A 24,084-nucleotide genomic window follows, 5' to 3' on the forward strand; every position below is an offset into this window, starting at 1 on the left:
TGCGTGTATAAGACATGTAAATCTACATAATTGTGCTTGAGCCAGGTTTTATGTTCTACGGCCACATGGACTTGGTTAATGGGTTTGACGTGGGTTCGATAATCTCAGGCGATCTCTGATTTGTCACATCATATGCCGCGAAAGTGAATAAAACGGTTGCATTCGCTCTACTCGTAAGATAATATACTACTCTCGCTCGTCCCCAACGAACAAAAAGAAATGGTGGTATAATGTTCTACTCTCCTTTGACAATCTCTCCAAAACTCGCTCGATGACCTAAAGAAATGTACAAGAAACCAATGTGCGACGGCATAATGCTACTGCATCTACAACTTCGACTTGGTACCCTTGCGAGTAACAGTGCAGAAAATCAGACCGTTGGGGTCCGATTGAGGAGCAAAGACAGTGGCGTCTTTGCCTGTGTTCTTGATGCTCTTGTGCCACGAGAGATCTAGTGCCATGTTAGCGAATGAATGCAAGAGGAGACAATTGGTCCCACGTACCGACTTCAAAGTAGTGCTTGTTGGGCAGCGCATAGTCCACAGCGTCCACCTGAGGAACAGCGGCCAAGATCAGGTCGCACATCTTGTACATAGTTGCTTGCACACTGGCGCTATCATCCTCGGCGAAGACCTTCATAGTGATATCCCTTGCCGCGGTCCAGGCACTGTTGAAGTCTACGGCCTTGGCCTCATCCAGGTTCTTGAACAGCTTCCATTGCCAGCCAGCTTCAACCTCTGTACTCAAAATGCGGTCCCATGTTTCGGGCAGACGCGTGTATTCGTCACGGTGGAAGCCATGGAATGCTGACCCTGTGCTCTTCAGAACAAGGAGCTTCTCAATCTTGGAGCGAATAGAGACACCCTCGTTCTCGCGGGTCACGGATTCGACCACGCGAGTCTCTTCACCGTCGCGGAAGAACGAGTGTGGGTGTGCTTTTCCGTCGATAGTCATGCGCGTCCATCGGTGCTGGATGATCTTGACGTGCGCGGCGTGAATGTGAGGGTAGGTCTTGACGAAGTGGTCGCCAATGATGGCAGCGAATTGCTCGGGCGGGTCGATAGGGTTTTGTTTTGCGAGTATGTAGGTTGTTTGCTTTTGCGTGTCGGTCGCGACTATGACAGAGTTGTCTGCTTTGGTGTAGCTGGAGGTCGTTAACATAGGGTATGCTAGAGTCTCGGTGGAGAAGCGTACGAAGTCTCAATGTCTCCCTCAAGTAGGACACAGACTGTTTGTTCAACGACGGTGTGGACACCGGTGTTAGGGTCCTTGTCGACCTTGTAGAGACGGACGTTGTCCTTGCCGTAGCGGGCGTGAGTAAGCTGAGACATTGCGAGCGAAGCTGTGCAGATTAGGATAATAGCCTGGAATGCTTCAGATAAGGGCGCGAGGTGTATGTAATTAGGCGAGGGTCAGTTGGGAGCTGAAGGTGAGTGGATAGAGTTATCAAGAAGGGCGATCAAGCTAGATATACTTATGAAACGGCACCTTATCTGATGGACGGCACACGGAGGATACCGAACTGTACAGGAGCGGTTTGCGATTGAGGCACGAGCAAGCTATGGAGCGTCGGCAAAGAGGCGGCCAGAACGCGTTTCCATTCGTTGAGATGGCCATCGGCGAGCTCCGATCGAGGGAAGAGGCCCTGGATAGCGGCGCAAGGCGCGCACGTGACGGCGTCAGAACCGCTCCTCGCCCGGAGACGCATCAGGCGCCATGGGACTATGGGGCCTGAGTTGTCGGCACATGGAATTCTGCGGCATGTCAGGCCATGATGGTGAGGTGCAGGGCGGTGGATCTGATGGACGCGAGCTCAGCGTTGCAAGGGTAGGTGGGTAGGGAAATGTGCACGTCCCCACGCTCAGCGGCTGCTGCCCGCAACACGTCGAGATGGCGATGCTGCGCGCCATGCACCATTCACTCACACTGTCATTACACCAGCTCCACACTCCCTAGCCTCTGCCCCAGCCGCTCCTTCCCCGAATCTCCGCCACATTTCCGTTTTTGGCTAGGCAACGCAGCGACAGCGACTTCACCTGGGCCCGCGAATGCTCATGAGGCAAGAGGAGGGCACCGCCGAAAGACAGATATGCGATGCGGTTGGCGGGAACACGGTTAAGGCGCGCTCATGACGCCATCAGCTCGCTCCGTAAACACACAGGCCGATGCCGCCGACCAGACGTCTCTCCTTGCACCTACGACGAGTAGAGATGGGCGCTCTGCGTCGTCGGTCGGCATGGCCAGCTCGCGGGGAGGCCAGGCCTCGTATGCCTCGTATGCAACCGCCAACACAGGCCCTGGCAGCTTCAACACCGCTTTGGTACGGCCCTCGACGGCGCAAGACGGTCGAATACGTCCCGATTTCGACATGCACGCAATTACCGTGGGGGACAATGACAACACAACCACTGAGCAGAGGCAGGCAGAGCTGCAGGATCAGATTGAGAAGGAAACCAAAATCAAGATTGGCTCGGAGAACCTGCTGGAGGCATTGAACGCTAAAAACGCAAAAGACAGCAAGAACCAGAGGCTACAGGTCGAGGAACAGCTCAATATATCAAACAGGAAATTGGCGCAGTTGCAGTCGGGACTGGCTGCGGAGAAACAGAGAGCAAAGGAAGTCAAGTCACCACCAGCGGACCCACAGAGCAGACTTTCATATCTCTTCCGACGGAATCTCTCACGTTCACCGTCGCGGCATATCGTTGAGAAAGAAGTGGAAGAGGAGGAGGAAACTGAATCGCCGACCTTCGTTCTGGCAGAGATATTGCAGGCCCTCGAAGTTCAGGGCTTGCAACCGGAATACTATGTAGAGAGAGCCAACTCTCTGGTCCTTCTCTTCAAGCGACACCCTACGCTGAAGTACGACCTAGCCTGGTCCATTTTCGGACTACGAATGCAAACCATGCTCCTGAGCGACAGCCGCGAAGTTGTTGCAGCAGCATATCGAGTCATGCGCTATTCCTTCACTGATCGCAAATCTCTCCGGATCATACGGGCTCTTCATACAGACCATCTTGTCATCTTGTCATTAGTAAAAGAGTCCAAAGCCAGTGTGGAACGTGAACAAGCACTAAAGTTTGTCCGAGCGTTCCTCGACGTCAAGGGAGGCGTTGAGGAAATCGCCCGCGCCGTAGTTCGTATCATCGTTGCAGTGGCCGAGCACGCAGAAGACCGACTGAGGAATATTGCGACCCTGACTTTGGCCGAGATTCTTGTCCGGAAGCCATCTCTTCTGGTTGCAGCCGGAGGTATGGGCGCTTTGGCTGATGCTCTTGGGGAAGGAAGCTATCACGCGGCCGAAAGTGTTGGTACTTCGTTCCTCTATCTACTGGATACTCCCAGACGACGCCGCTTTTTGCGCTCTGGGCGCGAGCTGGAAGCTCCCTTCGCCATGTTCACCGACGCAAATACCACTCATGGACATTTACACGAAGAGAAACTGAAGGTCAATGCCAAGGTCATAGCATCCTTACTCCGAAGTTGGCCTGGACTACTTACCCTCTCCATGAACAATTTTCTGCCCCTTCGATCCTTACTTTGGTCCTTACAGATTCCTACTCCTCATGTTCGGAACATCATCTTGGAACTTTTATTCGATCTTCTCAGGATCAAGCCTCCCTCCTGGTCATCCTCTTTCCTTGCTGGTCGGCGTTTGACTACCTATGGCCGCGTCACGAATCTAAAGAACCAGCAGATCAAAGAGACTTCAACCTCCAGTAACACCGAGGACGACACCACCAAGTGGAGCTTACTAGACCATTATGTCTCTGTAGTTCTGGCTGCATTTCTACATGCAGGTTTGATGCCAGCACTGCTACAGGCTGAAGAGGAGTCTCTGACATTGCCGTTGAAGCGCAAGACAACCCTTCTAATTGGGGAAGTTTTGAAAATGGCCAATGAATTGCTACCCCCCTCGTGGAGCGCGCAGATCCAGGTACTCCCGCAACTTTTGCACTCAGCGGCGCGGTTCGACTCAGAAGACCGCTTTGTCGCTATTGGTACCATATATCAAGTGGACAGCATCAACAGGACTCTTTATCGGTCCGGACCTACGTCTCTGTATACCACTAAGAGCACTGCGCTCTCCGATAGCACATCGACAAACAGACAATCTGACCATGCGGCCAAGCTACAAGCCGCCATGCAGGTGGACGAGGCCCACTTTCGCAACCTCATGGTCGAGACCCAAGTATTGAACACGGTCACGTTCACGAAATGGAAGTGGGATTTAATTCTGAACATCATCGAAGGCCCTCTACTCAATCCCAAACGCCTGGACGAGGCTATCAAAGTAACCAAGTTCATCCATCGTGTCTTGGGGTTCTATCGTCCATTCAAGTACCGTTTCTCTGAGATCAAAAATACCAAACCGAACCAGCGATACGTGCGAGCCGGTTGCGCCCTGATGCAAAGTCTCCTGCAAAACCCAGAAGGCGTCAAGTATCTGGCAGAGAGCAAATTTATCCGACAGCTTGCCGAGTGTTTGTCACATTTCGACCGGATGAGCGGGCTAACATCTGAGTCACCTATCTTTCAGACGGATCGGATGAACGAAACGCTCACTGGCGGCTACTTTGCGCTTCTGGGTGCTTTGACTAAAGACTCTCGAGGAATTCACATTCTAGAAAGATGGAGAGTGATCAATATGTTCTACCACATCATCGAGCTCAATGACCGCGACGACCTGATCCGAACGCTGTTGAGCAATATGGACTACACTTTGGACGGTCATCTACGCATCATCATCTCCAAAGCCATGACATCATGCTCCAAAGAGATTCGTATTTTTGCAACCAGATTGTTGCGCAAGTATGCGACAAAGCCTATGGGAGTGAGCAGCTCTACCAGTGTAGCGGAATGGGCTATAAGGCTCCTTGTGACGCAGCTGTACGACCCGGATGTGGAAGTGTGTGAAGTGGCAATCAAGATATTGGAAGAGGCTTGCAACCAGAAAGAGTCGTTGGAATTCGTCGTGAAATGCCGCCCGGCATTGGATCATCTGGGCGAGATTGGTGCTCCACTTTTGCTCCGGTTCCTCTCAACTTCGGTAGGCTACCACTATCTGGATGGGTTGGATTACATCACGAGAGAGATGGACGACTGGTTCCTGGGAAGAAACGATACTTACGTGGCTTTGATCGAAGCCTCCATGGCTCGCGCACTCGCGGACATACCCGAAAAGCCGTCGACTCAATTGACGTACGACGACACGCCTGAACCAACCGACTACGGCCTCGTGCCACCGCACTTCTATCGGGAACTGACCAGAACCAAGGAAGGATGCAAGCTACTGAAGCAGAAAGGTCATTTTGACGAGTTCGCTGCGACCATTCGAGACTTTGCGTCGGAGAATGACGACCCTGAGATAATTCTCAAGGTCAAGGGCTGCTTATGGGCGGTTGGCAACGTGGGCTCGATGGAATTGGGGGCGCCATTCCTTGAGAGCTCAGATGTGGTCAAGTGGGTCGTGCAGATTGCCGAGCAGTCTGAAGTCATGTCACTTAGAGGCACAGCCTTCTACGTACTAGGCCTGATCTCCCGAAGTCTCCATGGCCAGGAAATCCTGCTGGAATATGGATGGGACGGCGTCGTCAATGACTCTGGCGAGGCACTAGGGTTTTGCCTGCCGTTAAACTTCAACAAGCTCTTTGCGGTCAGTACTTGATTTCTTTTTCGCCTCGGATAATGATCTAATGCATTATAGATGAGACCCTGGGTTGCCCAGGCGGAAGACATGAGCTGGAACCCCAATGCAGAAATCAAGGTTGCGGTCACCGACAGGGATCCAATAAACGCGCGCATCTTAAAGCTCGCGACTGACTTGGGCAATACCGTGCTTGCCAAAAAGGCAGCAAACGACTTGCAGGCGTAAGTAGTCCCTTGTTCAAGGGCTGAAAGTTACGAGCTAATGTATGCGGCTTAGAATCAAAGCTAGAAAGGCACCCGGTTTCAGCAAGCCTGCGATCTTCCACAAGGTGATGCAGATTCTGGAAGCACATCACTTCCGTCTCCCAGCGTGCCGGTTCATGCTAGACTTGTTCGACAAACGGGTTCTCGAGCAAATTGTGCTGGAGGAAGAAGACGACGATGAGGAAGATGAGTCGAGCATTGAATCAGACATCAACTCAGAGGCGGAACAGCCAGGTACAAACGGCGGGCCCAGGGCACCGTGAACTGGTGTTCGCGAGTACGAATCCGAGATTTCGGAAATGGGCGTTGAGGAGCGTTATGTACAGGGATGTCAATGTACAATAGTCATGTTCTGTGTTGGTGGAGCCGAGCCAAAGCGTGCATGGAGGTTTCTTTTGCATATGGAGTTTCCCTGGTACGTTTTGGGAGGCTTGCCGAGGATTGTCCACTAGTCTAGCGCTTCATTCGGTTATGCCCAGGTGTCTGGTGAAGCTGGTGGAACCGCAGCCAGGGACAAGAGCGTCGAGCGATATTGAATTAAACAACAAAAAGGTCCAGACTTGATGGGTGGCCTGGGTATCTACGGTCTGTGTAGCCGCGACTAACAGACGTTGTAGCTCGGAATGTGGGCGAGACACGAGGCACAAGCATTGTTTGCCCTTAATGGTGAAATGCAAGTCGTCACCACAATCGGACCCTCATGGTGTCCTTTGCCAGATTTACAGGGTCTTCTGTGGCGGCTAGTCTTTTCCGAGCGAGACACATGGGAAAATGACAGCGAGCGGACCCGCCGTTGATTGGCTGCGTAGACGTGATCCATGACGACGACGACTTTCGCTTCTTACATGTATTACCGCCGAGCAACGATAGAAAGACACGAATATTTGCAGATAGACGCACCTGCAATTGCGCTGGGCTCGCGCGGCTACGCTGCTGGTAACGAAGATGGGCCTTGCGAAGCCATGCCGCTCGAAAGGCATTGAAATGGCTGGAATTACATGATCACCGCCTTTGCCGTGTCCACTCCGGATAGGCGGCGCAATCAATGGGCCGCGGCAGTCATCCCAGTGCTCGGGATACCGGTTCGAGGCGCATCTGGTGTGGGAACAAGCAAGGCTTTGCGTTGTCTCTGGCTGCGTGGACATTTGTCTTCGTATGGACCGTGCCGTTCTCTCATGGGGCCAGGATAGGCTTAGCCTCGATCCGAGCATCCCAGCGTTGGACACAGACATCGGGTGGCAGCCTTCCATGACTGATACGGGGCGCAGAGCAACATCGCCGATCTTTAACTATCCGTCCAGCATGGATGACCACTTCAAGTTGTTCTCTCTTGAACATGGCCCTCGTCCGCTCTGCGCTCTACTGCTAGACTGCACCACCTCCTCCCACTCGCGAGCTCTCGTGTTGCCACCCCGCGTGCTCCTATAAACCTCGACACTGTCTGCCCCCGATAATATCAGCACCCTCGGCAGCCTCTGTCGTCATCCGTCCCTGCATCAGCACGCGCGTTGCTGATCCGCCTCGACCCAGCGTCCGAAAGCATCGACCGTTCCGTGAAAGACGTTTCAACCCTCTCTTGCCTATTTCGAAGGTTTGACTATCTTTGAAGTACGCAGCCTCGCTATCGACTACATAACCGCCCTCCCTCCCTGCACACCTGCAGTGCGCATCCGCTTGACCACCTCGGAACCAACCAAAACCGCAACCTGACCCACCGACGGGCCTGCGACTGTACATGGCTGCCGCAGTCATTGCACAACATAGCGAATCTACATGAATCACCAACGGACAAAAGGGTGCTCTATCGTCGAAAGCGTTGAGCATTCCTTTGAGCCTCAATTATCTGCACAGGCCTTCATGTGCGACAATGAGCGCTCGGCAGAGGCTTCGGAGGCGGTCGCCCTCGACGCCCACCGCGACGCCCGACAGATGGTCCGCCTGGTCCAGTGCCCGCGATGCTCGAAACCTCTGAGTGTCCCCGTCACACTGCCTTGCGGCCACACCGTCTGTCGCGGCTGCCTGCCTCCCCCGCAACCTCGCACCAACATATCCTACCCGAACACGCCGGATCGCCTCATGGGCATCGCGTGTCCGCTAATGGGCTGCGGGGCCGAACATGCTTCCGCTGAGTGCTCTGTCGACGTGACGTTGACCAAGTTGATGGACTTGATAAAAGCCGAGATAGTCGCGCATAGACCATCTGCGGAAAATACTCCGATGCTTCTGATCGAGGTACCTCAGCATGAAGATTCACCCATGGACGAGAAAGAGAAGGAAAAGCCTAGTCACCATGGGCATCAGGAGGAACTGCATGGCGGACGTGTCGTGTCTACGTTCACCATGGCTGAGATGGGCAAACTTCGGTACACTTCCGAAGTCCACTACCAGTCGTTATCGGCAAGCGGGGACAACTACGACCATCTTGACATCACGCTGCTGGAACGCTTGCGCGACGTAACCCACAAGGAGTTAGACTGCCTTGTCTGTTACAACTTGATGCTCGACCCGACTACGACTTCGTGCGGTCATACATTCTGCCGCCGCTGTCTCGGTCGTGTCATGGACCACAGTAGCATTTGCCCCTTCTGTCGCAGAGGACTGCATGTGCCTGCGTCCTTGCAGAATCAATCTAGCAACGTCATACTCAACTCCTTGTTGAATGGGCTTTGTCCAGATATGGTCAGTGCTCGTGCGGATGCTCTCAAAGCGGAAGAACAGGCCGGGGACAACGTCTTGAACGTTCCGCTCTTCATCTGCACACTGTCATTACCTGCAATGCCGACTTTCCTTCATGTGTTTGAGCCCCGCTATCGGCTCATGATGCGACGTGTCATTGAAGGCAGCAGACAATTCGGCATGGTCATGTACAATCGCACTCACGCCCCACAAGGCGATCTTGGTCCCACCCCGTTTCTGGAATACGGAACGCTACTCGAGATCGTCAACTACGAGTTACTCCGTGATGGGCGTAGCTTTATCGAAACACGCGGTATCGGTCGTTTCAAGGTGAGGGCTCATGGCTTGCTTGATGGGTACAACGTCAGCCGCATCGAGCGCGTTGAAGATGTCTCTCTTGCCGAAGAAGCCATTCTAGAGCAGCGCGAAACCACCATGGCTCGGGACTATGCAGAAGCATTTTTCCGCGACCACCCTCAAAATCAGCTTCCTGCGGAAGTTGCGATCGAAACCCTTTCTACGCAACAACTACTCGACAGTTGCACAGCGTTTGTGCGGGAAATGAGAGAGGCTAGCGCGCCTTGGCTTCGTGAGCGCATCATCCAAGTCTACGGCGAACCACCTGAGGACCCCGCGATATTTCCATACTGGTTTGCCTCTGTCGTCCCAATCGTGGAAGAAGAGAAATATGTTTTATTACAAACAGAAAGGGTTCGCGAGCGTCTGAAGATTGTTTACTCGTGGATTGGCAGGATCCGCGGGCAAAGATGGTAAGCATCTACCTTTTCCTATCTATTCATCTCCACAATCTCTCGGTTCTCGGCACCAGGAACCCGGCACATGCATCAAGTCTTGGGTGACACAAGCACAAACGGTGATCGTCCCGCCGTCATGCAGCATGGCTTCCGCGGAGAGACGTGGATCATTGCTTGTGCGCTGATCACTATGACGATAGAGATACCGCATGAGTGTCAGTGACACATTTCCGTCCATGCCATTGGTTTTGGATACTTTCGACGCAAAGATATATCCGGCGCAGTAGCTGACAACGTATCGATAGGTCTTCGGGCAGCGCATGCAGTATCCTATGACTCTTGATTGCTATAATTACCATGGGCATCTCGATCCTGTCTACGCCTCCACCTCAGCCTACCACCAACTCCCACTAGGAGGACGAGACACTTGCATCACATTAAGCTCACGACTTTCCAATATCACCAGATACCCTTTGCTCATGGCCAGAATTTGACACCAGTCCCCACGTCTACATGCCTTTCGGCATTACGAGGCACTATTTCCTTTATGTGTATTGCACTATTTTACGTTACGAAGATCTCGTTTGCTATGATATGTTCTTTCGCTTCTTCAACGATTACCCCCTTTCAGGAAGGACCCGGAGCTTGCCGCGGTCCATGTTCAAATGGCTTTTTTAGACCCAGGTGCCAGCCTGGCCTTTGTGGGAAAACTTTTTTTCAGGACGGTTTTCGAAAAAAAAGGCATGCTGTAACGAAGGGTGAGGAGTAAACTTTGCATTTGGCAGGCGTTGTTTCTATCGTGTCGATTTTAGCGGGGCTGCTTTTGCTAGAGATGAGGGGAAGATTGCTTTGTAGATACTAGAGTATTTGCGAATGAGATATGTGCATCTCCGATCTATGTGCTGTGCATTGCCGTACTCTATAACACGGTCGCTGATGATGACTTCACAATTACTCGTAGTCAAAATGTCTGATTGCAGAAGTGCAGATCGGAGGATGATATGCCCCGTTCAAGTAGGCACTTGCCAACCAGCATAAACAGAATTGAGTTTCGAGAAGGCGATGGTATGCTTCTACTTGGATCTTCTGTATCCAGTTTCGGCCGCTGGGTCGTGGTTTGGCACATCGGCGTTCTGACAATGCTGCAACATCTTGCGGCCGCTAGGAAGACCCGTTCACAGACTAGGAAGTTGACTGTGAGTGTTATTTTCATGCTCTTATCTGTACCTTGGTGGCCTTCAAGAGACCACTCTGGAGCCTACATTGACGATAGATCTTCCGATTTGCTTGTTTTGTCATAGCGTAGTCTGCAGAACTGTTCAGTTTCTTTCCTTTTCCGAGGTGATGGAGTCTAAGGCTTGTTGTGCGGAGAGACACGAGGCACGGGTTCCCATCGTCATCCTGCCGCTGCCATCCCGACAGCTGCTGGTACAGCGTCGTCAACATGTTCTGGTAGACGGGCTTGTCAATACGATCCATAGTTGGCATAGCTTCTTCAATCTGTTCAATATCTCGGAGTATCTTAGTGTTACCGTTGCGCACAGGGTAGGGTTCATGTTCTCTTGTGGGGCATCTGAAGTCGATGTGAGTATTCTTCTTCTTCTGGGTCCAAAACTTCCTGCCGCAGTAAATGCATTCGAGGCCGAGAGTATAGACCCAAGACTCTCATCTACGGTGGTCTTTCGGGCGGTGTCCATTGCGTGTACGGTTCGGTGGTGTTCCTCCAGAGTCACTTTGTTGTTGAAGGTCTCCGGGCAGACAGAGCACTCGAATGAAGAGTTGGATAGTTCTCGGTGGTGTGTGCGCAGATGTTGATCCAAGTTGTTCTTAGTGGTATGTATTTTGCTGCATTTTGCGCACTTTCATGTCTCTGCCAATATCTCTGCCTCACGGTATCGCGTCCTTGATGCAACTTTTGCTTTCTTCGCTTCATCGTTGTGTAAAACCATGTGTGTCCTCAAGCTTATTTCATTCTTGTAGTCCTTAAGACATATAGGACATTGTACTCTCTGTGCTGTCATGGTAGCGGAAGGAACGAAGGACGATTCTAAATCGCTAGCGCAGGTCTGCTCCGACGATGTTGGTAAAGACCCTTGGCGTCAGGCGGTGTCGATGCACAATGAACGCAGGCAGGCGCGGCGTAGTTGTGAGTGCAGGTACGCCCAGGCGAGGTTGGACATAATAAGATGCCCAGAACACTCATTCTGGCTTCTACGAGGGCGTGGCAGTCGTTTGTTCCTTCCAACTATCCATGGGGTTGTTGCCGCGGGTCCACTCTTCGCGCGCATAGACGGTCTAACCTCTTTGGGCGAAAGACCGCATTCACCCAACACACACATCGTGTTGCGAATACTTACGCCCTGCGAATCTTCGCGTTCTGCCGTTATTGCCTAATTCCCCTAAGTTGCCCGCTTGCGACGCGGACCCCGTGGCTGCTGACAGGTTATTCGATCTCGTGCCATTTGTCTCATCAAATCATACCGTCTCGGGCGTATTCAGGCGCGCGAGGCACGTAGAGCTAGCTTTCCACGTATGCAGGAATCAGTTGTACAGTCAGAGACGTAACCAACGGGAGACAACATCAACGTCGAGCAGAGCAGCACCACCACGCGCCGCTACAACCGCCGGCACTCGGAGCCTCCTGTTGCCGCGCCGTAAATATTTGAACCTTACGAGACGCCAAGGCCATCAGCAATAGGTACAACCCTGGGGTAATACGGCTGATACGGCTGACACTTTTTCCGACGCCGCTTCATCAAGCCTGCACACCCAGCCCCCAAATCTAGTCACAGCTTCTCCTTCAATGCCATACGATCGCAACACCAGGCCACGCACATCCAACGCTATAAAAGCGACCATATAGGAAACGCTCGTCAGTCGTCCGGCTATGGGAAACACAATGCACTCATCGCATGCCGATGCCTCCCAGCTAGCGAGCTGGAAAGCGGCAACGAACACTGGTGTCATTGCTGTGGCCATCATCGTCCTCCTCATCATCTTTGTCGTTCGAGTGGCGTCGAAACCGAAACCGTACCAGCTGTTTCCCGTCTGGGCAACACTTGAGATTGGGTTAACTTCGCATCTTCTCTCCGAGAATGGACTGGGTCGCCGTATTTTGTGAGTACCATGAAGCTTTATTCATCCCGAAATAATACTCATGTCCGCGTTTGTAGGATGCTGCTGCGGCGAAACAGTGGATCTCTTGTTGGGCTCTCATCAAAACACCAAATACTCATCGATTCGCCGCACATCACACGGTTGATGGCAAAATCCATCTTAGATCCTTTGCCGTCTCAGTACACCCTTCTCGTCCGTGTATTCGGCGGCGTAGACTCACTGCAATTCAAAGAAAAGCTGGACGCTTCAAACAAGGATCTACGAACACCCATCGAGAAAGTCTTCATGAACGAGATAGCTGCCACTGCTGCTTTGGAGAGAGCCTGCATACCCGAAAAAGTGAAGTCCTTCGTGAGCTTCCAGTCTAATCCTCGCGACATGGAGTTGTGGGAGCATTCGGCACAAATTCGGGTGATCAACCCTGAATCTGGTGGTGTTGAGAAAGTGGAGGCAAATTTCCAAAGCTTGGTTCGAGACTTTGGTGCCTGCATCGCTATCCCACAGCTATACGGTCGCGATTTCCTGGATCGATATCCACAGGCACTAGAGGATCTGTGGAAGTTTGACAACGATCTCTTCCCCCTTTTGATGATTGGCCTGCCACTGTGGGCTCCTTTGAAAGTGATGAAAGAGGGTCTCGCTGCGCGGACCCGTCTCATCACTGAACTCGAGGCTTTGTATCGCCGAATCGATCAGTACCAGCAGGGAGATCCTGTCGATTTCGACGCTGATATGCGCGACGTCGGTGAAACAGCATTGGGAAGGAACAACGTCTACAGGAGGAAAGGTTGGTCCTTCCCTGAGCGTGGTGCTGGAGACCTCGGACTCCTTTGGGGCCAGAATGCGAACACGCAACCACTCCTCTTCTGGCTGCTAACCTACGTATATTCCACGCCCAAGATATTGGAGCAACTCCGCGAGGAACTGACCCCGTATGTTACGATGTCTACGTCCATCCCCAGAGAATTGACATCGCTGGATATGCAAGGCTTGTCGAGGAATTGTCCGTTGCTGAAGGCGTGTATTTACGAGACCTACCGCCTTGTAAACGAACCAACGTTTGTATCCCCGTTCGAACTTTTTGTAGGACATTTACTGACCTCGTGCGCCCACATCTTAGGTCCATTAGATCTGTTGGTTCAAGCACAGTTCACGTTACGGACGGGGATTTGAGACATGAACTCAAGCCGGGTACATTCGTGTCAGTACCTTATTCTTTGGTGAACCGCGATGCTTCGATCTACAGCGATCCCGATAAGTTTGACCCTGGACGATTTCTGGAGCTGGACCCGTCATCTGGGAAGCTTACTGCTCGATATGGACGACTGAAGCCATGGGGATCTGGCTCTGCAATGTGTAAAGGAAGAATATTTGCTGAGAAGGAAATTGTGACATTAGCTGTTGCTATCATTACAATGTGGGACGTTGGCCCAGCGGACGGGTCATGGAAGCTTCCGGGCAAGGTTCCGGGAACCGGGGTGAGAAAGCCGACCAACGACATACGTGTGGTGATTACAAGACGGAATTAGTATATGACATAGTTAGCGTAGTATGCATGTAGCATACAGCTCTCACCAAGTATCGCAATCGTTGCAAACATTCGAATTTTATTTCCGATTACATTAACGCCTCAGTCCCTCGTCCCAAGCAACAAACGTTTGGTGTCGATAGTCTGGCATACACTTCACTTTCTCCGGCGGAGAAACCTCCCACTCGATTTTGATATCATCTCCTTCGTCCGCAACATGCTGCAGACAAGTCAGTATATGTATCACATGCACTTCGCACTGTCAGGACTTACCTTAGATGTGGATCCTTTCAAAGCCCTGAGCTTCTTTGTTCCTTCGTCCGAGTATTCCACGTTAACGCTAGGTACTACCGCTATTTTACCATAACCGTTAAACCACATGTCCTTGGCGAATAACTTTGGCTCGCCTTGAAAACACTCGCCCTCCTTATGTGTCCGAAACTTGATCTTTTTCTCCATGAGCGGTTTCGCGGTGAAGGCCGTTATGCCGTTCCAGCATGAAAACACCTGAAATGGTTTCGAGCTCGACCAGCGCGCGTGTGCTTTAGGGTCATTGTAGAAGAGATTCCAAGCGTTATCCCATGATCCGTCTTCCGGGATATTGAAGAATAGGTCCCCAGTCATTCCTAAGAAATGGGCATACTCAGTCAGTATATGTCTCACATGCGCTTCGCACAGTCAAAACTCACCGCGACCGATCCAAACATCATAGTAAGTCGGGTTGTCCCCAACGTATGTCCAATCCATGGCACACGTTTGATCTGCTCCCTGGAACTTCCGCTGATGGATTATTTCTAGAATATCTTCCATACACAAAGCCACGTCGTTGGAGAAGATGACCGTAGTATCCTCGTCGTAATGCTCCGGATGTGCGATAAGGTCTCTCAGAGCTAGATTGCGGAGCTTTGCAAGGTTCTCGATGCGATTTTCTCCTTTGGCTAGAGGGTTGATATCGCTCGATTTGAAGTAGTATCGAATACCTAGGAGTTGCTTAGCTTTTTTATCTCTGAATGTAAGCTGCCTTGGGTACCTAAAAGTTGCATGCTAGAGTGAAGTTGATTGAGTATATCAAAGGTGCCATCGTCGGATCTTCCTTCGACTATAGATAGCACGCAGTTTTGTGGCCCAAGGAAGTACATAGTTTCTACTATGGAACCAATCAATCGCGGAAGAAGGTCAACACATTGATGTAGATTGAGGGCAAAGAAGTATCGAGGAAGTTGCCCATGTTGGAGTGATCCAGATGATCCACCGAGATACGCATACCTTTCAAGGTTTGGCTGCGGGCACTCAAGTCGTGGGAAAGTCGTAGACGCAGGATTCATGATGGCGTGCAGATATGCTGGTATATCAATGACGGTGGCATTGTTATTTTCCGAAAGTTCAGAACCGCCGCTGGCATTGGGAGGCTCGGGGGTTTGTGATGTTGTTGGCGAGTCATCTAGATTGCTCGGCTTCGTTTCTAGTCCCAAATGTTAGATTCGACTCACATTATCGGGAAGCAGAGGCTACACACCTGCCGGGGTTGGTTTGACAATACCAGTGACGATAGGTTTTATTCGCGAAAGGGAATCGCCATAGTCGAAAAACCCAAAGCCGGCTATCAGGAGGAAGACAACAGCAAGCAACGCGGTCGCCTTGAAGACCGATCGCAAGCCCCTCGTTGTCATTAGAAAGGAGCGACGAAGAAGAAAGAACAGGGTGCAACTGAGAAGCAATAAAGCCGATGAAGTCTCTTTCAAAGAATGTAGCTGCGTGACTGAGAGTGGCAAGTCGGATTCGCGCCGTTTCGCGTGGAGGTAAGCGCTCAGAATAGGCCCACGGGTTGCGGCACGGCGGCAAATGACGCAGACAGTTATCCCACTAGCAACACTGTTTGGGTGAACATGTGGCCCGTGCATGCCTCCGGAGCGTCTGTTACCAGTGAAACCAGTCAACATATCCCTTCTGCCTTTCTCCCACAACAAGAAAAATTTCAACAGCGTCACGCAGCGTCTACCAGTACCGAGAGAATCGCTCACTTATGCGCGCTTTCGCTAACTTAGTGAGCTCCGGGATATGGATTCTAGCAGCGAAAGTTAGGTGTTGGTGGCGCGCGCGGTTGTTGCTATCTCTGCCCAGGCGTTGCCAGGACCTCGGGATTCCAGGACAGATCCACGCGCGAAGAGAGAAATGCATATTCCAGTGCATCTAAATGCTTGTTGTGCTCGGGATGCGTCGCTCGTTGCCATCCTTGCCGGTTTTGCCCTGGTCGCCGAGAGCATGTCGTTGGTGTCAAACGATAAGGTCTATGGCGATACTGAATCCGCGACGATACTAGAGGTGCGAGTGTATCGACCTAGGAGATTAAAGGCGAATGGGCATTGTGGCTCGATGGCAATAATCAGGCCTACTCAAGACAACTCAACATGGACGCTACGTGCTGACATTGTGGCAGATGGGGGCCGTTTCCCTCAAGGCTAACACGACATCTTCGCCCCATTGACTGCATAAGCCCAATCTAAGAAATGGCTGTATTATCGCCCCTGCTGACCGCAGACCTGCGGTAGGGTCAGCAGTAGCCTTTAAGTCGCATCTATGCCCCCTACGTGTCGCACCCATCGTCGCATCTGTTCTTTCGCTTCTGGTACTGTACCAATCAACGCGCCGTCGTCACCATCAACACTGCCTTTGGGAAATGTTGAGGTTCCTCGTGTATCTTGTCGCCTTCAGCTCCGTGGAACCTGTTCGTGGCCGTTTTGCACCCCTAGGACCACGTGCAACACAGCAAGCATCTCACGCCCAGGAACAGATTTTCAGACGACAAGACGATGCATCTGCTTCTATCTGTGGATACACCGATGGCGATCCCAGTAAACCTCGAGGGGCTGGCCCTGGTTTCCTCTGCCTGGCGGATTCCGCCAACGGCTTATGGGGCTTTTGTCACCCTGGCGATTCAGCCGAACTTTGTCTTTTAGTCGGTATATGCGCTGATCAAGGCTCTTGTGCGTCTGGATGCGGCAAACTGTCTGATCAAACGGTTCGCCGTATTTCATGGTCGGTCTCTCTATAGCTTCAGAAATACTGAGGGGCTCTTCTAATTAAAGTGTCCAGCGCATCCGACCAGTTCTGTTCCACTGCGCTCTTGATTGAGTCGGATCAGTCGTTGTCATACATTGCCTGCGGAAGGGAGCCGAAAACCGAAAGCATCTTCGTGACACCGAACGACGCGGTCGCAACAACGACATCCACTGAACGCAGCGAACCTTTGGACAGTTCGACCCCAGCTACACAAACTTCGATACCTCCATCTTCTACTACTACTGCACCTTCAAGCGCCAATGTCCTGTCCGGGGCTTCTTTGCCGCCGTCAACGTCAAATCCGACGCCCGAATCTTCCGAACACAAACCAAATAACATTGGGCCTATCGTGGGAGGAGTTTTAGGAGGGCTTACAGTGATCTGCTTGACCATTCTTGGCGTCTTTTTCATTCGACGAAAGCGTGGCGCTTCAAAAGAGAAAGTACAGCCATCTGGATACACCTACGGTCCCCGGGATGAATTCGCACAGGAATCTGAATTGAGCATGGGAAACACGCGACACACGCGGAAGGCATATCAATGGGATAGCAGCCGTGGACCGGTTGAGATGTCTGGAGGTCATCATGTAAACATGGAGCCTGTCGAGCTGCCAGGAAGGGTCCACTGATGCCTACGTGCCCGATGATAGAAGCAGGATGATGCATCGAGGCGCGGTGCGGTGTGATAGTAATGTTGGAGGCTGGTATTTATTTTCTTATCGGTAGAGACGTAATGTAAAGAACGTGATGAGACCAGGCGCGTGCTTGAAAGATACCACAGATGCATTTAGTTCTCCCGCCAATAACGGACCACATCGTTCTACGACGACACCTGCTTGTTCATGCCCGATGCGATCAGTACCTAGCATACTGAATTTGCACTGACTTGAGGTAATATACGAATGCTGTCGGCGGGTCTGCGGGTGGCGGTGGGTCCTGACGCTAGTTGATTCCCCCGCCACCCCCAGCAGGCAGGCCCCAGCAGACCCGGTCATTAGCTCCTGACAATCGCGTTTGCGAGAACATTACACCTATGAAAGCGCCTACTCTTATGACTTACTCTGCAGTTGCGGTTAGTGATGAAAGACTTCGCAATGCGGATGGATTTGTTGTCTCGACCAGCTTTTCATCGACGGTTCCGCTCGGCTCATCGCTTCGCCTGCAACATGTCTGCTAATTCACACAGGACGTCTCGCATCCCAGTAAGAGAGTACACATCATCTGGCAGTTATACAAAACCGATGTCAGATCACAAGCCTGAGAACCCAGAGGCTTCCTTCCCGATGTATAAGCCAATGGAAGATATCGAACCCTTCGAGCGTTGCACTGTTGGAGACTACTATCCGGTACGAATTGGCGAGCGCTTCTGCTCGGCTCGCTATCACATTGTACATAAACTGGGCCATGGTTCCTATTCAACTATATGGCTAGCGCGTGACGAGATTCTGGCAAAGTATGTTGCTATCAAGTTCTGTGTATCAGGGCTAGACCGTCCGTCCGAAGGTACCGTCTTGAAGGCTTTGTGGGATGAGGGAAGATGCGCTGACGAAGAGCACATCGGAGCTACGCTGTTTCCAAAACTTTTGGGTGAATTTGAAGTGGAAGGTCCAGAGATACGTGGTACGAAGAGAAAGCACCGCTGTCTCGTCACGACACCTGCAATGATGAGCGTTGCCGAAGCGCGAGAAGCGTCTCCTTACCGTTATTTCCAGCTACCAGTAGCTCGAGCGATAGCTGCTCAGATTATTCAGGCAGTAGCATTCATGCACTCTCGTGGGATAGTTCATGGAGGTATGTGATAGAATAGATAATATCGGTAGCTTATCAATTTGCTGACGGTGAATCTAGATCTACATGAAGCAAATATTCTTCTGCGCCTTCCCATCACCATCGATGACCTTACACCAGACCAACTTTACGAAAGGTATGGACAACCCACGCTCGAAGATGTAGAAAGGGTAGATGGACGACCTCTGGATCATTGGGTGCCCGACAATGGTGTCGTACCAATCTGGCTTGGGGGCCGCGGTGACAAGCTCTCAATCACCGACTCCCAGATCTTCCTAAGCGACTTTGGCGAATCCTTCCAGCCAGGATCTCACGTGCGAAAATCGACCCACACGCCCTTGATGCTAAGGCCTCCAGAGATACTGTTGGACTCAGTGTCACAATTTTCATTCCCTACAGAGATATGGAGTCTCGCATGTGCAGTGTTCAGCATTATGGGTCAACGTGCCCCGTTCTATGAATGGTTTCCGAGTAACGACCAAGTCTTAGAGTATCAAGTCGCTGCTTTGGGGCAGTTACCTCAAGATTTGTGGCTGAGATGGGCGAATCGCAGCCAGTATTTTGACGATCAACTGCGAAGCCTTAGAGGATTGGATTATCAGTCGTTGGAAGATCTCCTGGAGAATTCAATACAAGAACCAAGAAACAAGAAAAAGGTGGACGTGATGGACGAGGAGGAGAAGCAGTCCTTTGTCAAGCTCATGAGATTGATGTTGGCATTTCGACCAGACGAACGACCTTCAGCACAACAGGTTCTTGAGTCTCACTGGGTGCAAAATTGGGCTATACCAACAATGGGCTTGATGGATGATGGCCTTGTGCAGTGACAATCTCCATGGCCCGCCCTCCCTCTTTTCAAACGATCTTCAGCTAAGAGAACTACTGGAAGCACTTGGCTTTTTCACCGATTGAAACATCAGGATTGCTATGTTTGTTTGGTCTCTTGAACAAACACAGGGGCAGCCCATATATCGATCACACGGCGTGCCTCCAAGCTGCTGCACTTGCTGACGCTGTACCAGCAGCTGTCGGGTGAGGACCCAATCGACCAGCACCAAGGGCCGCCTGACTCGGATGAGGACATGTCTGACTCGGATGAGGACCCAACCGACCAGCACGAAGGGACGTCTCACTCTGACCAGGAACCGCCTCGTATAGATCCACTACACCAAGAGCTCTCGCCAGACGAAGTGATCGCATTAATATCCGCCTCATTCCCTGGTCTCTCCCCAGCATCGCCGGACATTGCAGAGCTGTTGAGATCTATCAAAACGCACATGCAGACTGTGCCACCTCTGCACATCCCTGAGATCCTGGAGTCGCCGTCCACATGGCCCGCTACAAATGCCATCGTCGACGCCCTCTGGGCAGAGGCGTCACATGATGAATGCAGAATCACCTTACCGTCGACCCCTACAGTAGGACTAGATATGCGCCCGGATTACCTGGTGAAGCCGTTCGGGTCGCCGGAAGACCCGCTGATGGTCATGAGCTCTTACCCGACAAGCGACCCGACAAGCGACCCGACAAGTTCACTTCACATGTCGTATGGGACACTGAACGACATGTCCAACAAGTCCATCGCTGTGCTATTGATCAAACTCGGATACAACGTCGCCAATGTTCGCACAACCGGCGTGTTCATGGTGGACGTCTTCTCCCGACGCCTCGACAGAAAGCGGATGATTGGTCTCTCTGAAAAGGTCCTCGACAGCGTACCCAGCCAGCTTCGCCTTTATTGGCAGACTTTCGCGTTTATCTGTCTCGACAAGTCCACCGCTCCAGTTCTCTTGTTAGCAGGAGGGACAGCGTTCCGGGACTATTGCCAGTATCTAAAAGAGCGAGGCAGGACAGCAAAGGTCCTATATTTGTCCGGCACCCAACGCTACAAAGCAGAAATCCCGGCAGCAATGCTAGAGTACTACGACAACAGCCCAACTACAGTTCGTCGTATCGCCATCATCACGTTCCACCCCGAGCGCTTCGCAAGAGAAAAGAGTAATACAAAGTCAAGCCGAGACGACGACATCGCGATCCGCGAACGCCTAATTGATTATGCCCTAATCATTCTATACGGGCAGCCCAACGTCCAGGGCTTCCTCTCCACATGCGCATACCACTTCAACCTCCGTTCAGGAGCGCTCGTACGGAAGGACATCATCGCCAAAGGAGGGAGCGCTCTGTCCTCATATCTCAAGCTACCTCTAACGCTTAAGGATCCGCTGGACACATTCCGTACCGCCATGAAGACGATTAAGATGCCATTGTCCAAAGACGCCATTGCGAGGATAAGTGTGCTCGCCATGGATGCCGATAAGGCACTCGATTGGCTCGACCGCCCAGAACTCCAAGCCATCTATGGGCCCTACGTCGCAACCTACAAGGCGTCTGTAATACAGACAGAGGATATGAGAGTAAGGCGGGGTCTGAAGCAGGTAGAGAAAGTCGAAGGCAGGCACAAGAGTGAAGATCAGCGTAAGAGTCTAAGAAAGGCTTTGGACGACGAATTTGGACCCCCAGCTAAGCGGCACCAGAGCGTTTTCGAGCAAGACCAACGGCGACGACTATATACTCAGAAGTTCTAGAATTAGTAACATTTTTGGGGGAAACAGAAAGACCAAGACACGGGGATGTACAGGACCGCAAGCACCAATTCGAACGAGAAGGTGTGCTTCGTATTGGGGTATCATAGTAGAATGTGAAATGGCAAGACTGCGGCTCACGCAGCTTCCTTGGTCTCATCTGCGACGGCTGACTTCTCCTCCGCTTCAGTCTCTCCATCTTTGAACAGCTCCTGGCCCAGCTCTTCCAGAAACTTTTCTGCCTGCCCTTTACTTCTCTTCTCCTGTATGGCCCTCTTCTTTTCTCTGACCATGGCCTTTCTCTTCTCCACAGCCTCTTTGCGCTCCTGTCTCACGCGCTCGGTATCTTCCCTGTCCTTCTCAATCCGCCTCATCTGTTCTTGTCGTTCCTCTTCGTCCTTGGAGAAGTTGAAGAAGCCCATGCCGCGCTGCCTGACCTCGGCTCTGCCGTCAAAGTGTACCTCGGGTGGTGGCGTGAGTTCCTTGTCGCGCTTGGCGGCTAGATCAGCCATCTGCTGCGCGATGGTCTCATCGGGGTTGAAAGCGTGTGTTTGTACGGTGTCGCCGAAGATTATATTGGTGGGCATGCTGGGTCGCGCGGTGAAGCGGTCGGGTTCGTCGGCAGCAAGGGTGCGCTTTCGACGCTCTTCCCGCGCAGCTTCTGCGCGTGTGCCCTTTCGTGTCCGCCCAAACTCATCCGTATATTCTACAAGTTCTTCCTCTTCATCCTCTTCCGACTCGGATGAGCTGGCGTGTTCCGCCTCGCCCTTTTCCTGTTGCTCAGCCCATTTGCGATCAAAGTCTACACCGTACTTGTCGTCGAGATCTTCTACATCGCCGCGCTTCAGGGCATCGTATAGGCGTGCCTTTTCTTCCATGCGCCGCTTTGTGCGCTTCCATGCGACTTCATCTTCGCCCTTCTCCTCGGTTGTGCGCCCGCGGTGCTTCTGAGTGAAGTCTGTGTCTTCCAGGTCCTTCAGTGCACGCTTCTTGACGTTCTTGTTGTGTGTCTTGAAGATGTCTTCCTTCTGTGGTCGTGCGCGACCCGCGGTGGGCTTGTGCGGTTCCGTGGAAGAGTTCTTGATGAGGTTGGAGAGAGTCGAGGAGAAGGCGAGACTGCTCGAGCTGGAGATTTCTTTCGCCTTTGCGCGTCCCTTGGGCCGCACGCCATAGAGATGGGCGTCTTTGGAGGACATGGTGGGGTTGGTGATGAAAGTCAATTTGGGTGGTGGCAGTCGCGTGCTGAGCGCGTAGGCGCGGCGGCGATGTTCGGAGCTCTGGGCTTGTTGCGTCACTAACCTCAGGAGCTACCCCACCTGGGTAACATTTGATTCACCAACCCCACATCGCAGTACCTCTGAGAGCCGCACCGCGCTTTCCGCGAGCCGCAGTCTTTCTCTGTTCAAGTCTGGATAGTCTCCCATTGTCTTCTGAGAGCTGATACAAACTTCACGTCCTCAGCATCAAGATTCGCACAATCAATTGACTACAACAAACAAACATGCCTCTACCTCGTCAAGTATTCATCGCCGTTATCGGTACGCGCAACAATCTTCCCACATAAATGCTTTATACTGACAACCACAGGTGCTGGCGGCGTAGGCAAAGCCTTCCTCTCCCAACTATCTGCCCTCTCCAAACGTCTCTCCCAATCGCCCTCGTCGCCGTATTACCTCTCCCTCATCTGGCTCAGCACCTCGAAGAAAGCTGTCTACCACGCCGACTACAAATCCCTCTCCAACTGGGAATCCGAGCTCCAGAACACTTCCAATCCCACATTGCCTCTCCCACAACTCTGCGAATACCTACAGAAAGCGCCTGGCAAGGTAGTTCTTGTCGACAACACCAGCAACCAGGACGTTGCGGATAGCTACCCTGCTTTCTTGAAGAAGGGAATCAGCATTGTGACACCAAACAAGAAAGCTTTCTCGGGAAGTTATGGCCTCTGGACACAGATCTTTGACGCTGCGAGCAACGGAAATGGTGCTGGTGGCTACGTCTTCCACGAGTCGTCCGTCGGCGCGGGACTGCCTGTTATCTCCACACTGAAGGATCTGGTTGAGACTGGAGATGAAGTCACAAAGATTGAGGGCGTTTTCAGCGGCACCATGAGTTTTCTTTTCAACTCCTTCCAGCCTCTCGGCGGTGGAGGTGGGAAGTTCTCAGCTGAGGTCACTTCAGCCAAAGAGAAGGGTTACACTGAGCCCGACGCTCGCGACGATTTGAACGGACTAGACGTCGCCCGAAAGCTTACCATCCTCGCCCGTCTCGCTGGCCTAAAGGTCGAATCGCCAACATCATTCCCGGTTCAGTCACTTATCCCTAAGGAGCTCGAGTCCTGCTCATCCGGCGACGAGTTCCTCGAGAAACTCCCACAATACGACGACCAAATGGAGAAGCTTAAAGCAGAGGCAGAGAAGGAAGGCAAGGTCATCCGATTTGTAGGAAGCGTGGATGTACCAAACAACAAGGTCAAGGTCGGATTGGAGAAGTTCGACACAAGCCACCCTATTGCGGCACTCAAGGGAAGCGACAACATCATCGCATTCTACACAAAGCGATATGGCGACAACCCGCTCATCATCCAAGGTGCTGGTGCTGGCGGCGATGTCACTGCGATGGGTGTAACAGCGGACCTGGTCAAGGTACTTCGGTTACTACATTGA

At 52.1% G+C, this 24,084-nt stretch overlaps 8 protein-coding genes across 8 annotated transcripts; 5 read left to right on the top strand and 3 right to left on the bottom strand.

The window, feature by feature from the left end:
• Positions 1-326: 326 nt before the first annotated feature.
• On the bottom strand, positions 327-1,331 carry J4E90_000713 (uncharacterized protein; the record flags this gene model as incomplete). Its single annotated transcript, XM_051430308.1, has 3 exons — positions 327-451; positions 504-1,144; positions 1,195-1,331. 3 exons carry the CDS (start codon positions 1,329-1,331, stop codon positions 327-329), a joined length of 903 nt encoding a protein of 300 aa, XP_051295795.1.
• Positions 1,332-2,128: 797 nt separating this feature from the next.
• Positions 2,129-6,176, top strand: J4E90_000714 (uncharacterized protein; the record flags this gene model as incomplete). Its single annotated transcript, XM_051430309.1, has 3 exons — positions 2,129-5,656; positions 5,708-5,871; positions 5,927-6,176. 3 exons carry the CDS (start codon positions 2,129-2,131, stop codon positions 6,174-6,176), a joined length of 3,942 nt encoding a protein of 1,313 aa, XP_051295796.1.
• A 1,510-nt stretch (positions 6,177-7,686) lies between these two features.
• On the top strand, positions 7,687-9,680 carry J4E90_000715 (uncharacterized protein; the record flags this gene model as incomplete). Its single annotated transcript, XM_051430310.1, has 2 exons — positions 7,687-9,359; positions 9,650-9,680. 2 exons carry the CDS (start codon positions 7,687-7,689, stop codon positions 9,678-9,680), a joined length of 1,704 nt encoding a protein of 567 aa, XP_051295797.1.
• A 2,925-nt stretch (positions 9,681-12,605) lies between these two features.
• Positions 12,606-13,634, top strand: J4E90_000716 (uncharacterized protein; the record flags this gene model as incomplete). The annotated part of the gene is made up of 1 exon (XM_051430311.1): positions 12,606-13,634. The coding sequence occupies one exon, from the start codon at positions 12,606-12,608 to the stop codon at positions 13,632-13,634; it is 1,029 nt and encodes a 342-aa protein (XP_051295798.1).
• A 449-nt stretch (positions 13,635-14,083) lies between these two features.
• J4E90_000717 (uncharacterized protein) lies at positions 14,084-15,659 on the bottom strand (the record flags this gene model as incomplete). The annotated part of the gene is made up of 5 exons (XM_051430312.1): positions 14,084-14,209; positions 14,263-14,615; positions 14,679-15,019; positions 15,256-15,451; positions 15,506-15,659. 5 exons carry the CDS (start codon positions 15,657-15,659, stop codon positions 14,084-14,086), a joined length of 1,170 nt encoding a protein of 389 aa, XP_051295799.1.
• Positions 15,660-19,763: 4,104 nt separating this feature from the next.
• J4E90_000718 (uncharacterized protein) lies at positions 19,764-21,421 on the top strand (the record flags this gene model as incomplete). Its single annotated transcript, XM_051430313.1, has 2 exons — positions 19,764-19,769; positions 19,859-21,421. 2 exons carry the CDS (start codon positions 19,764-19,766, stop codon positions 21,419-21,421), a joined length of 1,569 nt encoding a protein of 522 aa, XP_051295800.1.
• A 134-nt stretch (positions 21,422-21,555) lies between these two features.
• J4E90_000719 (uncharacterized protein) lies at positions 21,556-22,614 on the bottom strand (the record flags this gene model as incomplete). Its single annotated transcript, XM_051430314.1, has 1 exon — positions 21,556-22,614. The coding sequence occupies one exon, from the start codon at positions 22,612-22,614 to the stop codon at positions 21,556-21,558; it is 1,059 nt and encodes a 352-aa protein (XP_051295801.1).
• Positions 22,615-22,919: 305 nt separating this feature from the next.
• J4E90_000720 (uncharacterized protein) lies at positions 22,920-24,084 on the top strand (the record flags this gene model as incomplete). The annotated part of the gene is made up of 2 exons (XM_051430315.1): positions 22,920-22,956; positions 23,006-24,084. 2 exons carry the CDS (start codon positions 22,920-22,922, stop codon positions 24,082-24,084), a joined length of 1,116 nt encoding a protein of 371 aa, XP_051295802.1.

Source organism: Alternaria incomplexa (genome assembly GCF_024043165.1).
Source record: "Alternaria incomplexa strain BMP 0042 chromosome Unknown scaffold_1, whole genome shotgun sequence".
Classification (NCBI taxonomy): Eukaryota; Fungi; Ascomycota; class Dothideomycetes; order Pleosporales; family Pleosporaceae; genus Alternaria; species Alternaria incomplexa.